Here is a 12,708-nt window from a genome sequence, read left to right as displayed (position 1 = left end):
GAATAAGATGAGAGATGTCACACTGCCGTCACTCTGCAGTCAGTTGCGGCTCAACACTGTTTCTGGCTATTAAACAGCAACACTGGTCAGTGCTCCATTTTCCATGTTGTCCATGTCTTGATTTTACTGCTCCACAGAAAGGTCAAATATGATGTGATTGAAGTAACTGGAATGTATAATCTTGGTTAAAGGTAAGAAAAACAGACAGAATTTTCTTCATTAAAGTTTTTAAAATGAGGCTGTGTGTTATTAAAATATAATGAACTTGGAGGGATGAATGTACACCACCAGTGGAGCCCAAAGCATTTGCCAGCCTCTCCATTAAAACTCGACTGATCAGTCATTTCCCTTTCTATTCTCCCAGGTACAATGGCCCTTAGCTCTCTAACCCCTTGTCCAGTTTCCTAGGACAGACAGATGACCTGATTTTGTTAGATTGAGAATTGAAACCCATCCATTGTTTGTCCTGCAGAGAAGCAGGAAGTGCGCATGATATTGTCCCCACGCCTTCTGTGGAAACTTTTGGTCCTCTTGCCAGTATTGTGTAATCTCCTCTGACAGCACAGGGCAGGAGGATGGGTCTCATGATGAGGTCATGGCCTCAGCTGAGGACTTAGCTTCAACTTCACCAAGTTGTGAGTGAGGCAGGGCTGCATCACAACACACATTGTGTGCATTCTTGTATGTACTTAATGCCACGCTAACAAACAAGCTGGCTAAGTCAAATATTTGATTATTATTTAAATATAAATTGTGCTTGACTGTACAATTCCAGCTTCTAGCTTTTAAATTGTGTCCATATCCAAAATTAAAACAACACATTAACTGATTGGATCAATAGGATTTCATTGCCTGACAACTTCCACAATTTACTCTGCTGTGCATCGATGTACTGCTCCATAATGGTATGTGGTAAATGATGAACAAATTATTCATTTGAAGGTCAAAGTTTAATAAGCCTGAAAGGTTGAATGAATGTGTATTTTACTGCTTTTAAGCAGAGGCGGCTGATAGTTATACATTATACTGTAAATGTTGCACCATTTTGGGATAATTATTGGCTGTGGCGCAGGTTGTGGAAAAAGGCTGGCTGCAAGAAAAACAGGAAGCAGCTAAGAATACACCCAAATAGAGCATTGGGCCTATCTCACCATGTTTTCACCAAAAAGTCAGAGGCTTCCTCCTCTTGTTTCCCTGAGAGAAAACAAAAGAGGGGAGCTTCCTGCACAGCGACACAGCAGATCTGCAACAGTGTTAGTCTGTATTGTTTTTGTGGGGATATTCAGCTGCCGTGACACTTTCCAGCACGCAGAGCCAATATTCTCAAGTTGACCCTTATAACTGCAGCAAGGTTATACAGCACAATCCTCCTGAGAATTTCACTGCTTTTGCTTCTCAACACTTTTGTGCACTACATCTTTAATTTCAGAATCATCAGAAGTGTCTTTTGTGCAATTTATTTCACAGGCCTTCCGCAAACACGCAGCTCATTGCCTGTCTTAAATCATGGTATTATTTCACACAGTGCAAACTGGTGCAGAGGCCCAGAGGACAATTTTCATTTGGCCCGAGGCTGCCAATCTTCATTAGGGCTCCCGTGTCAGTTACAAATGCACCAACACATCAGCTGATTGACATCATGTTCCAAGCACATACACAGTCACTTTGCACTGGACTGGCTTACCTTATCACCCGCTATGATGCTTTTTGGGCAGTGCTGTCCTCATCAGCTGGGACGCACCTGATTCATAATTTGTATTTCCATCTTAGTCAGTGAGGATATGCTGAATCTACTCCACAACATCTCATATTCATTATTCTCTCCCTGCTCTAAGACTCCCTCCAAGCCATCCCCCTCTTTTCTACATTAAATTGCAGGCCCCCTCCTTTTTCCATCACTATAAGTGCCTCCTTCTTTACCAGACGGCTCTGAACGACCCACCCCACCTCCGCCCACTTCTGTCTTCCCCCTCTCCTAATCTTTTTCCTCCTCAGGCTTTGAGCTGAAGACCCTGCAGCATCCAGAGAAAGAGGGGATGGGATATAGGTTGCAGGGATGCTGGATGGATGAAAGACAAGGAAAGACAGGGAAGGAATGAACCCACTTGTACATTGAGGGACCTTCTGGTCATTGAACCTGGAAGAAAATACACCATTTCTTATATCACATCAACAAGCATCTCAGGATTCACTTCACGTCCAGTTGGTAGGGTCCTGTACGTCTGGACACAGGGTTTCGAAGGGCAGGCTGGTGAGGGAAGGGAGACACTGAGCTCACTGAGAATGGCAGCAGTGATACAGTTCTAGCAGAGGACGTGAGCTGAGTTTTCAAGAGAGAATGGGCGGACTTGGTTGGTGTCTTGCAACAGTCTTCAGCTGGGTAAAATCTTTCTACCGCATCTTCCCATTTTGGAGACAAAGGGAAAGCAAAAATACGGTACAGTCCAGCTTTAATTTGAAACTCTGCATCTGTTTGTTGAACTTGGTATCAGTGACAATTGATTTTCCTGTTTATGACAGAGAAAACAAAATGCTGCTTACTGATTCGAACAGCACTGCATTAGCTATGTGTTGGTCGAGACGGACAACTGTATTTAAAGCAACACTTGCAATGTACCTGTAGGGAAGACAGAGTTGGCTGATTTGTCTGTTGACTGGTCCATCACTTTGGCCCAGATTCATGTATTTGTTGCTAAGAAATGGTTCTAGCATGCATGGTCCCCATTAGAGGAACCCGAATGAGCTGATTCCCTGACTCTCTTCAGGGAAACACTTTGTTCAATTATTTGGTTTATGCCCCTCTACCTGCAAAACTAATGCCATTCTCTTCAGCCTCAACACTTCGTGGAGAGTCCACTGGCCGTGCACAGGCTGGTAGTCTGACAATGCAAACTAAGGCAACAAACTTTATTAACAAGACAACCCTAGCCCTGCTGAATATCAGCATCCTCATGATGAGCATTTAGCTTAATGCTAACAGCTGTAAACCCTTCCACCCTACTCATATGGAGAATATCTATTGTACACAAATTAAAATGAGTCAGTCATAAATTTAGTAATAGTTTCATCTAGTCACTCATCTTGATGCTCTGCCTGATCCATGAAAGAGCTGATGAACTATTGCTTCTTACTCTGATCATATCAAACGCTGTGATTGTGATCTTAGAAACATCTCTACATGCCCCTATTTTTCATGTGCAAGACTGTCAGGAAATAAATGTAATATTTCTAAAACTTCCAGCAAGGCCTGAGCAAGGACAGTAAAACAGGACAGATAAATACAGCAGGACACACACACACACACACACACACACACACACACACACACACACACACAGAAACTCAGACACCAGGATATTGCAAGTTTAATGTTTCCCGATAGTTGGCCTGTGCTGATGAACACGGACATCAATCCTGCAGATGCAGCCACCGCACAGTGTCCTGGTCTGCATACTTGACATGCACAAGCTTATTGCTCAACACAGCCTCTGAACTCATCCTTAATTGAAGCAGAATGTGTTTTTAAAACAATGGATGGCTGTCTGGGCCATATTGAAGGTGTTTACGATGCACCTCCTTCTCCTTGGGGTGTGCATCTTCTACAGTTGACATTTTGATGGTTGCTGTGTCTTCAGAAGCTGTTGAACATAGGTGGTTTATCAGGGCAGTGAGCAAGATCACTCTGATGTTCAGCAGCTGAATCCAAGCCAGATCCAGAGCCAGAGCAGTTTGGATGAAGCTCTCTGACAGGCCTGTTGGTTTAACTTCATATCAGTATCACTATTATGTAAACATTTTCCCTCAATTAGTGAACAGTCATTAATAAACAACCATACCATTCTTCATCTATAGCTGGGTGATAACAACTGGTGATGTTACTCAGTCATGATGTGGCATTCCATGTGTCACCACAGACACCATCAATAGGATCCAGACAGGAAGCGAGTCAGGTGTCTCTCTATTCACACTACAAAGTGACACTATGCAACAGACATGCCATTTTGCGGATCCCAGGAGTGAATGTACCAAAACTGACGTGTTTTACATCTAAAGCGTATTGGTGTGGATGTAACCTGAGGCTCAGTGTTTGCACTCATGCCATCCATATCACCAGGCTCTCTTTGAGTGGACGCAGGATAAAACCCACTAACATCAGTCACACGGACATATCAGCTCTGGCTCTGATTAGCATTGAGGGAGGGTGAAGCGACTCGTTTTCACTCCTTCTCTTGCTGTAAACAGAACTATCACCTGCCCACTGCAGTGCTGATCGACCAGAAACACAAGAGCTGCAGTTTTGTGATATGTCCTAAAGGACAAGTTCCTGAGCACACCGATTAAATTGATGTTATGAGCAAGATCAAGCCAAGGAAGGTTATAAATTTTGGTTTTGATACAGTTTGATACAGAACAGACCTACTTATTGGTGACCTCCTAAGTTGAATCAAAAGAAACTTAAAAAAAAGAAAAAATCACATTTACATGTGGCTTTTATTCTTTAACCTTCTGTTGGCTTTTTGCAACTAAGCCGGGGCACGCACAGTCCACTGCCATATTATAATCCTATAAACTTCATGTCAAATGGAGGAGCAGCTTTTTTATTGCTATTTTACCGATTCATTGATACATCACTTGTCTCTTGGTGAGTCTGTGGCCTGTCTAACATCACAGATCAGTTCAAATTCCTGTTGCAGTTTCCTGGAAATATTTCTATACTGATCACCATGAGCTGTTAATCAGACAATGCCACATTTCCCTCTTACTTATTATTGCTACTTTTCTCCCTCTTTGGTGCTTTTTATGATGTTCAGCTAACGTGCTTAATGGTTCTTTTTGTGAAGCTGCTGAGGACTTGTGTTAAATCCACTGACTGTCTATGAAAGTAGACATAAACTGTGAGTCTGGAAAGTAAAGTCCAATGCTTTAGTCAGATTGTATTGAAGACTATAGGAAAGTGACCCTACTTCTCGTGGGATTTATGAGCTCAGTAAACTTTTTGCTAATGAGTTTATGGTCTCAGTCTCTAGTTTGAATTCTTCAGTACAACATGTTGTTCATTAAATGATGGTGTCATTTAAAGGACAATAGACCATAAAGCAGGGGATGCATTGGGGGGGGTTGATTGACAGATTGTACCACCCAATCAGGAAACAGAACAGAGCCAGTCAGCTCGAACCTTCACTCCAAATCTGGTTTCTACTTATTCAAAAATCCAATGGTGAACTGTCAGTTTGTCAGTGCAGTAGGTTAATGTGTCTGTTCCCTGGTTTGGATGTCCCGCATCCTGTTGTAATAGAACAGTTCAACAAGTACTGTACTTTATGTTGTTCTGCTTCTTTCATTACTATTTGCATATCTTTGACATAAAGCCTGTGACTTTTGGTGCAGCTGAAAAACAGCTGCTCAGAACAATAGACATTTGATTTTCCTGACAAATAAGCACATTGTTAGACTATGAAATGAGTCATGATCACCGGCAGCTGTAGCCTGTGTGGTTCGCATACATGGAAACCCACGTGGGCTCCAGTTTGAAAACTCTCGCTCTCCCAGGTTCTCATGCCAGTGTTTTTACATGACAGTCCTTCAAAGAGGCTTCACGCTGTGTGCTGCTGTCACTGTTGTTTCTCTGGGTCAGTGTGTTGTGTTGTGGTGCTGGGTGGACGGTCTGTCTTTGCAGCAGAGAGAACAGAGGAAAACGTGCACACACATGTGAGCGCTCTGTAGAGGGAGGGAACGCCTGGGTCTGTATTGTTTTCAACAGATGGGAGTCATGGGGGTGGGAAAGGGTGTGTGCAGCTCCCTTTGTGTGTGTTGGGGGCCCACTGGAGTGTGTTCTTCCTCTGTCTGTCAACAATTGAACTGGCCCTTCATCTAGCAGGTTCTAGGACATCAGCCAAAATGACAGAACACACCCCTCTGCTGTTTATACGCTCCCTCTTTACTTATCTGTCCGTTTATCCTGCTTACTTTCAATCACTTCATTCAGTTATATGTTAAGAACCACTCCACGCACTACTTACTTTTTTTCTTACCTATTTTGTTCTTTTATCAACTAAGTGATCTGCTTCTTTAGTCCTGAGTTCCTTGTCATAGGTGGTCCGGCTTTGATCTGTTCCAGCTGTTAACCCATCTCTAGTTGGTTCAAGGACAGCGGCCTGACACCGCTTAATCTCCTTAATAGTGGAAGTACCTTTCTATCCCCTCTTGGCTTTGGTTTACAAAAGAAGACAGAAATGGTCAAGGTTAAAGAGGTACTAAAACAAATCCTACCAATGATCTGATTAGACTTGGAAATATGTCCACCCTCCCATTACTACCCAAACTCTGTTCCACATACAGACAAACACACACATACATTTGCTCTATTACCCCTGCAGGCCCTCCTATGTTCAATAAAATAGAGTAATAACTGAGCTCTTCCAGTGCCAGACGGGAAATGTGGAGGTGGTTTGCTCAGTGACCAGCAGAGGATGCTGCAGCAGCACCTGCTGTACAGTACGTGCTGTGTGCCTTACTTGGGAGTTGGATTGTATCACTGGGGCAAGACAGACCATCATCTCTGAGTATCACTTCTGGATTCCTTAGGCTCACCTAGTCATCTGATCATATCTGATGTGCTAAATCTCTATTGAATCGTTTCAAGCTGTTTTTGAGTGTTAGTCTGTTATATTCTGTTGAAAGCACTTTGTCAATCTTTAAAACAGCAGACAACAACAAGAGAACAATTGTAAATCTGACTCAGATGTGTAGCATTATTCTCTCTGCGTTGGCTCCATGGTAAATCCTGATGTTATGTATACAGGAGATATTGTGCTTCAAAAAAATAAATGGTGCATCATGGACTGTCACACTAGAGCCTGCTGACAGGGAACTGGAACGATTTGACTTTATGCAGGAACACGGTGTCCAATGTTAAGTTTTAATTTCGGAACAGCTAAGCTTAGCTTGACAACACTGAGATGCAGAGTAATTCAGTGGCTTATAATGAGATAAACAGTTGATGAAATGACAATGCATTATGAAAAACCACGTGTTCTGTTTATTTAAAAGCACAGACAACTAATGTTTTGGCTTGGTCCTGTTGCATAAGGATTTAGAATGTTTACATTGTGGGACATGCTTCTAGTGTATCAAAAATAGTTCAGTAGTTGTCAACTTCAGACTGACATTCATCTCTAAAAGGTCAAAAGTGCTGTTTTCTAAAAACATATAGCATTTTAGGTTTATATATCAGAGATGTGTGAGTGTGTGTGTGTGTGTGTTTTAGTTGCAGGATTAGGTTTAGATGTTTTCTCTCCAACATTGTCTCCTTTAGTGGGTTTGTCTCTGTAGGGGTGGCCTGCAGGAAATACCAGGGGATTAATCCTCTGTGGCACTGGGTGAGTGTGTTTGTATGCGTCTCTGTGTGTAGGTGGGTTTCAGTATTTATAGAGTGTGGGAGAAAGATGTGTGTGAGAGAGTGGGGGAGAAATGGAGGGTTATTGATGGATGTTTATGTGTATGCACATGGTGAGTTTGATAGTTTAAATCATGTGTGTTTATGTTTTCAGGATGTGGTGGGTGTGGACTTCTTCTATCACGTGAGAAGATCTTTGTGCATCTGTCAGAAAATTATGGGTCCACGAGTGTTTACAGGTGTGTGTAATCAGCAACTGGGAAATGGTCATATTTGTGTGGAGGTTAGCAGGACTTGTGCAGAGGTGTGTGGGCGTGTGCGTGTAAGAAAGCCGCAGGGGGATAAAGAGTCATGCATGGGGCTAACATGGTCATAACATGGGGGGGGGGGGGGGGTGTTGTTTTGGGCTACTTCTATAATCAGATGTAGATCCTTCACAATTACTTTTTTTTGTTGTTTTTCTCGGAGAATAGAAAACACGCAGGAAGCCCAGAGGGAGACAGCAAATTGTAATGCGGATTTTGAGATAGCCCAAAGAAACAACTGGACATAATGTATATTATTCTTGTTTTCGTGTTTCTTATTCAGATACAACCTTGTTCCCCTAAGAAAGTTCACCTGACATTTTGGCCAAAAGGGATGATGATTCAACTACAATGAAGCATAAACCCCACACATACTGTCCTGCTACCGTAAATGCTCAGCGGAACACCAAATGTATATAATTCCTCAGCTCCTCAAAATATGACGTCCTTGCTCCTTTACTGCTATCCTGAATTTTCACTTGAAGATCTTGACATATGAACTGGTTTTAATCGTTTGAAAGTTCTGGCAGGTCATGAGTCTTGAGCATCAAATGATGTTGAACAATGTTGGAGGCAATAAGTAAAGAAGGACTCTTGCTGTGAAGGTGCAGCAGGTGTCCTCTCTGACACCCACAATGACTGAGTACAGTACTTTGCTGTGTCAAGAGAAATGTAAGTGGACATTCATCTCAAGGGTGAATGCAGGAGGAGACAGAGTTGATGAAATATTAAAATGGATGCAGTACAGAAATACACAAGAAACTGAGCTAGAGAGTGATGGAGAGAGGGGGAGGTGAAGTGCGATGGATGCTGAGGGGCATGCACAGGGAGGGGGTGGGATGAATGAATGAATTAAATTAAAAGTGGTGAGACTTAGTGGGGTAAAGAGGGATAAGAGCAAGAGGAGGGGCAGAATAAGATGGATAATAAGTGGAATATCCCCTCCCCCTTTGCTCCTGTGGAGAGGTGGGGGCAGCCCCGCCACCCACTTCCCTCAACCCCCCAGGAAAAAAAAAAAAAAAAGCTTTGTGAAACTTTCCCCGGCAGATGGAAAGAGGGAGAGAGAGCACAGAAGAGAGGCAGTCAGGATCCAATTTAGGTTTAGAGGAGAGACAGAGGAGGAGACACGGTGGAAGAGGGAGAAAGCAGGAGCCTGAGGAGAAAGAGTTTGTGTTCAGAATAGTCATGGCTTTGCAGCGTTGGGCAACTCTTCTCCTGCCTGGATTAGATTTAAGGAAGCCCACTGGTCTGTAGCAGCTGCAGCAGCAGCAGCAGCAGCAGCAGCAGCAGAAGCAGCAGCAGCATCACTCCCGTCAGTCACCATGCCGTCTGTCTCTCTCAGCCTGCCAACGGCTCTAGCTGGACCTGCACGCACCTGGGTCTGCCTGTCCTGCATGTTCTGGGTGAGATGACTTTTCACCTGGAATTTGTTCCCGGGATCGTGAATGATTTGTTAAGTGCTGGCCTGAGACGTCGCATTTATGACTAAACTGCAGGAGATAGCAGAGCCAGAGCATGTACACTACCAGTCAAAAGTTTGGACACACTTTCCTATTCATTTGAATGGGAAAGTGTGTCCACACTTTTGACTGGTAGTGTAAATCTAATGATTTGCAAACTCCTGTTGCATAATACACTGTAGGTAATGGTGAAATCAGGAGTCTGTGAGTGAGACAGGGCTGAATTAGCTTGATATTGCAGTAAGCCAGAATGCTTTTGTTGTGATTTTGTTGTCATTGAAAAATGCGTGCTGGCTCAGAACGATTGGAAAGCCCTGATCAAATCCAGTTGGTCAGAGGGTCTGTTGGGTGGTCTGCTTGTCGGGGGCTGGGTGGAGGGTTGGGACCCTGGCTGTGGGGGGGCCTTGGCACGGTGACACATTTGAGAGAGAAAGATATTATGAAAGCAACTGCGTGGGTGTGCAACCATGCATTCTTTGCTCCCACGAGAAACACATTTAGACTGAAAACGTAACTTAATGTCTCTTTCTCTCGTCTCCTCAGTCTCCTTCTAACGCTGTTTCCGCCTCTATTTCACACTTGTTGGTTTGGGGACACAGCTATTTTTGCTTTCCTTTGTATAATTTAATCTGTCGCACTTACAGTGAGAGGCTGTTTGTGCACTTGTGTGCCCTCAAAGCTGTGATGTGCTCACTGAAGAACTGTTTGTGTACGTGTCCAAGCATGGCCTCAACGTTTTGTCTTGAAACACACTGAGGGTTTTTGCTAATTTCTGCTGATTTGCAAGAACATTCCTGGCTCAAATACACAACATTGCACGCCGATCTCCTCTTATTCGATGGATTCAGGATGAAAGAGGAGAGTAGCTGAATAGACCATTGAGATTCATCCTTCCTCATTCTGCACTGGTCCTTTGGGACATGACTTCACACCACTGGCAGAACTGGGGTTCTTGGCGAAGAGACTGGATAATCTTACAGAGCTCTTCATCAGTTAATTACCATTCTCTCTTTTGAGGAGCAGGAGGCGAGGTGAAAGGGGGGTCGTAAAAGATTCTCAAAGCCCCCCAGCTAAGCTCTGGGTCACTGATTGACTGCATCAGAGCACTGTATGACAAAGCGGGCTCACTTAAGGGGGCGGGGTTCATTCTCAGCCCCTGTATTTGTTGCAGGCTCGAACACACCCTCTGTCACCAGATTACGGTGAACGGTTTTAATTTGTGTTCGTTTTTTTTCTTCCAACATCATTGTCAAACTACAGTTAGGGTTTGGCTCGCTGTTAGGCTGAGCTAAGTGAAGTGTTTTTGTTTTTTTTTTTTTTGTATTTCCTTTCCTTGCAATAAAATACAAAATAATTGAGAGAAATGTGTAAGTAAAAACATGAATTAGCCACCAATTGTTATTTCTCCATTGTTAATTCTCCATTCTGATGATCACCGTGGAATCCTTTCTCTTTGACTGAACAGGTTTTTGCCTACCGTGGTCCTTTTTTCTTGTGCAGCTGGGAAAGTAAGCTCGGCTGCAAAAGCATTTAAGAAGCAGGGAAGGAAAGGCAGAGATAGAAAGAGGGAGAATGAGCATATGAGAGTGAATGAGTTGGTACAGATGCAGGAAACAGACCATCTTCATGAACCAGACAAGATCTATTCCTTTACCCAGCCTCTAACGGGGAGGGTTTCCTTATGTCAGTGCAGGATGGACCCAGCCTGGAAGCAGAATGAAAAGGGAACTATATGAAATGGCACGGACAACTGGAAGGACAAAGGAAATGAACAGATGATGATGCACTGGACAAGATCAGAGGGCAAAGTGAGCAGGAATGGTGCAAAAGGCCTTGAAAGAAAAGACCTTCCTCCACCAAACGCTATGAATAATTGATGAATGCTAAAAAAGGGCTTCGGGGAGAGTTTTATCAGGTTTCTCTGAAATGACCATGAAACTAATCAAACGTCTTCTACTAGCTGATTGTTGAGAGAAAGTTTAAAGGACATGCAAATCCCACTGACATTCAAGAACTGCCGGCTGCACGTGCTAGATGTGGCTGTGGCACCACACAGGTGTTACTGATGTGGGTCAGGCCATTGCAAAGCTGTTGGCGGGGGTGTTCAGGTGCCTCAGATCTGACGTTGACATTGTAGTAAACACTGCCGCAGATCATAGTACTGTTGATACCGATATTGATCCTCCAAACCTTCAAAGACACCAGGGTTCAAAAAAACTGCTGGGATGATCAATACCCATTAACATACCCTCAGTCCATCTAGGCTCAGTGTTGGCTCTCAAAGACATCACTCTTGAGGTGTTATCTCAGGAATGTTAGGTCATTGGACTTGAGTTGTCCTGATTAGGAAGTGGACAACCTACTTCACGTTGACTTAGTTCTGAAATGAGGTGTAAGAGAAACAGGACAACTGGCCTGTCAGTCCATTCTTCTGAACCCATCCTCATTTTTTAGGCTTCTTTTCCTTCAGTCTGCTCCTCGCACTCCTCTGCGCCCTCCTTCTTCTCTTTGATCTGTTGCTAGTTTGGTTCTTCTCTCATTCCTGAGATCACCTTGGTTTTGAGAAAAACGTTCCACATGTGGGGCCCCTTTGAAATATAGATTTCAGTAATTGCAACATCTGGGATTTCTCTATAATGGATTGACCATACACCTTTTTTCACTTTCTCCAGCTTGACGTTTACCCAGCTGTTGCCATCCTGCTCAACATGAATCAAACTATTTTCATCTTTGTGTTGCTCGTTGCCTCTTGATGGTGCCTTGGTTGAAAAATTTTTAACAACAAAAAGGGAAGTTTAACCCTTGTTCTGTTGATTTATGAGAGTTGTTGAGCTTTGTGTAGCGACCCCCTCTTTCGTGAAGCGAACCCCAGCCTTGCGCATGCTTCACTGAGCACATTGGCTTCACACCTCCCATGGCTTTCTGGTTTTCCCTGCAGGAAGTTTTAGGATTCGAAAATTTGAACTCTGACTTTATTGCAGATTAAATTAATCTAAAAATCATTTTGTACGTTCTTGCGAGTCATTGATCAGTAATCATATTTATTTCTCACCTTGATTTGTCTCCTGTTGATTTGTGCTGTGGAAGAGTCATTAATACTTAATATAATTAATTAATATAAAGGTAAACAAAATACAGAGAAGTGCAACTCATCCTGATCCATGGTCTCATCTGACACATTCATAATCAAAAACAATGGAAAAACCATGGCTTTTAACTTATGGCAGGCACTTTTGATTAAACAAATAGAGATGTTTTCTAAAGCCATGCATTTTCAACTCTAGCTCATTGTCTGAAACTATGGTACTAGACCACCAATATCCCCTTTAATCTTTAATCTGCTCATGTTACTTGATGGATAGTGATTGGTGTTTGTCACTTTTTGCTGTATTTTGTCAAATCAAAATACTTCTGAACAGCCCCACAACACCCAGATTCCTTGGACCAACACTATGGTTAATAACAATCAAGCTTTTTAACTAACGATCAGTTTTCCATGACATTTGCTCAGCTATTCCCCTGGTGTCAGTGTCAAAACTGATAAATC

The 12,708-nt window shown here is 43.1% G+C and overlaps 1 protein-coding gene across 9 annotated transcripts in view; it reads left to right on the top strand.

The window, feature by feature from the left end:
• tns1b (tensin 1b) overlaps nucleotides 1–12,708 on the top strand; it is a 155,667-nt gene that overhangs the window by 17,241 nt on the left and 125,718 nt on the right. Inside the window, exon 1 of one of the 9 annotated variants that reach the window (XM_029493015.1) lies at nucleotides 2,327–2,437. The exons of 7 other annotated variants lie outside the window; for them this stretch is intronic. In XM_029493015.1, coding sequence (XP_029348875.1) covers nucleotides 2,339–2,437 — 99 coding nt within the window. In that variant the 5' untranslated portion in view covers nucleotides 2,327–2,338. Of the gene's footprint in view, nucleotides 1–2,326; nucleotides 2,438–8,621; nucleotides 9,105–12,708 lie in introns of those variants that run through there. One more of the 9 variants, XM_029493017.1, reaches the window with a different exon arrangement.

The sequence above is a fragment of the Echeneis naucrates genome, chromosome 21 (genome assembly GCF_900963305.1).
Source record: "Echeneis naucrates chromosome 21, fEcheNa1.1, whole genome shotgun sequence".
NCBI classification, from domain to species: Eukaryota; Metazoa; Chordata; class Actinopteri; order Carangiformes; family Echeneidae; genus Echeneis; species Echeneis naucrates.
Note: the sequence above shows the minus strand (reverse complement) of the source record. Positions and strands in the feature narration are given on the sequence as shown.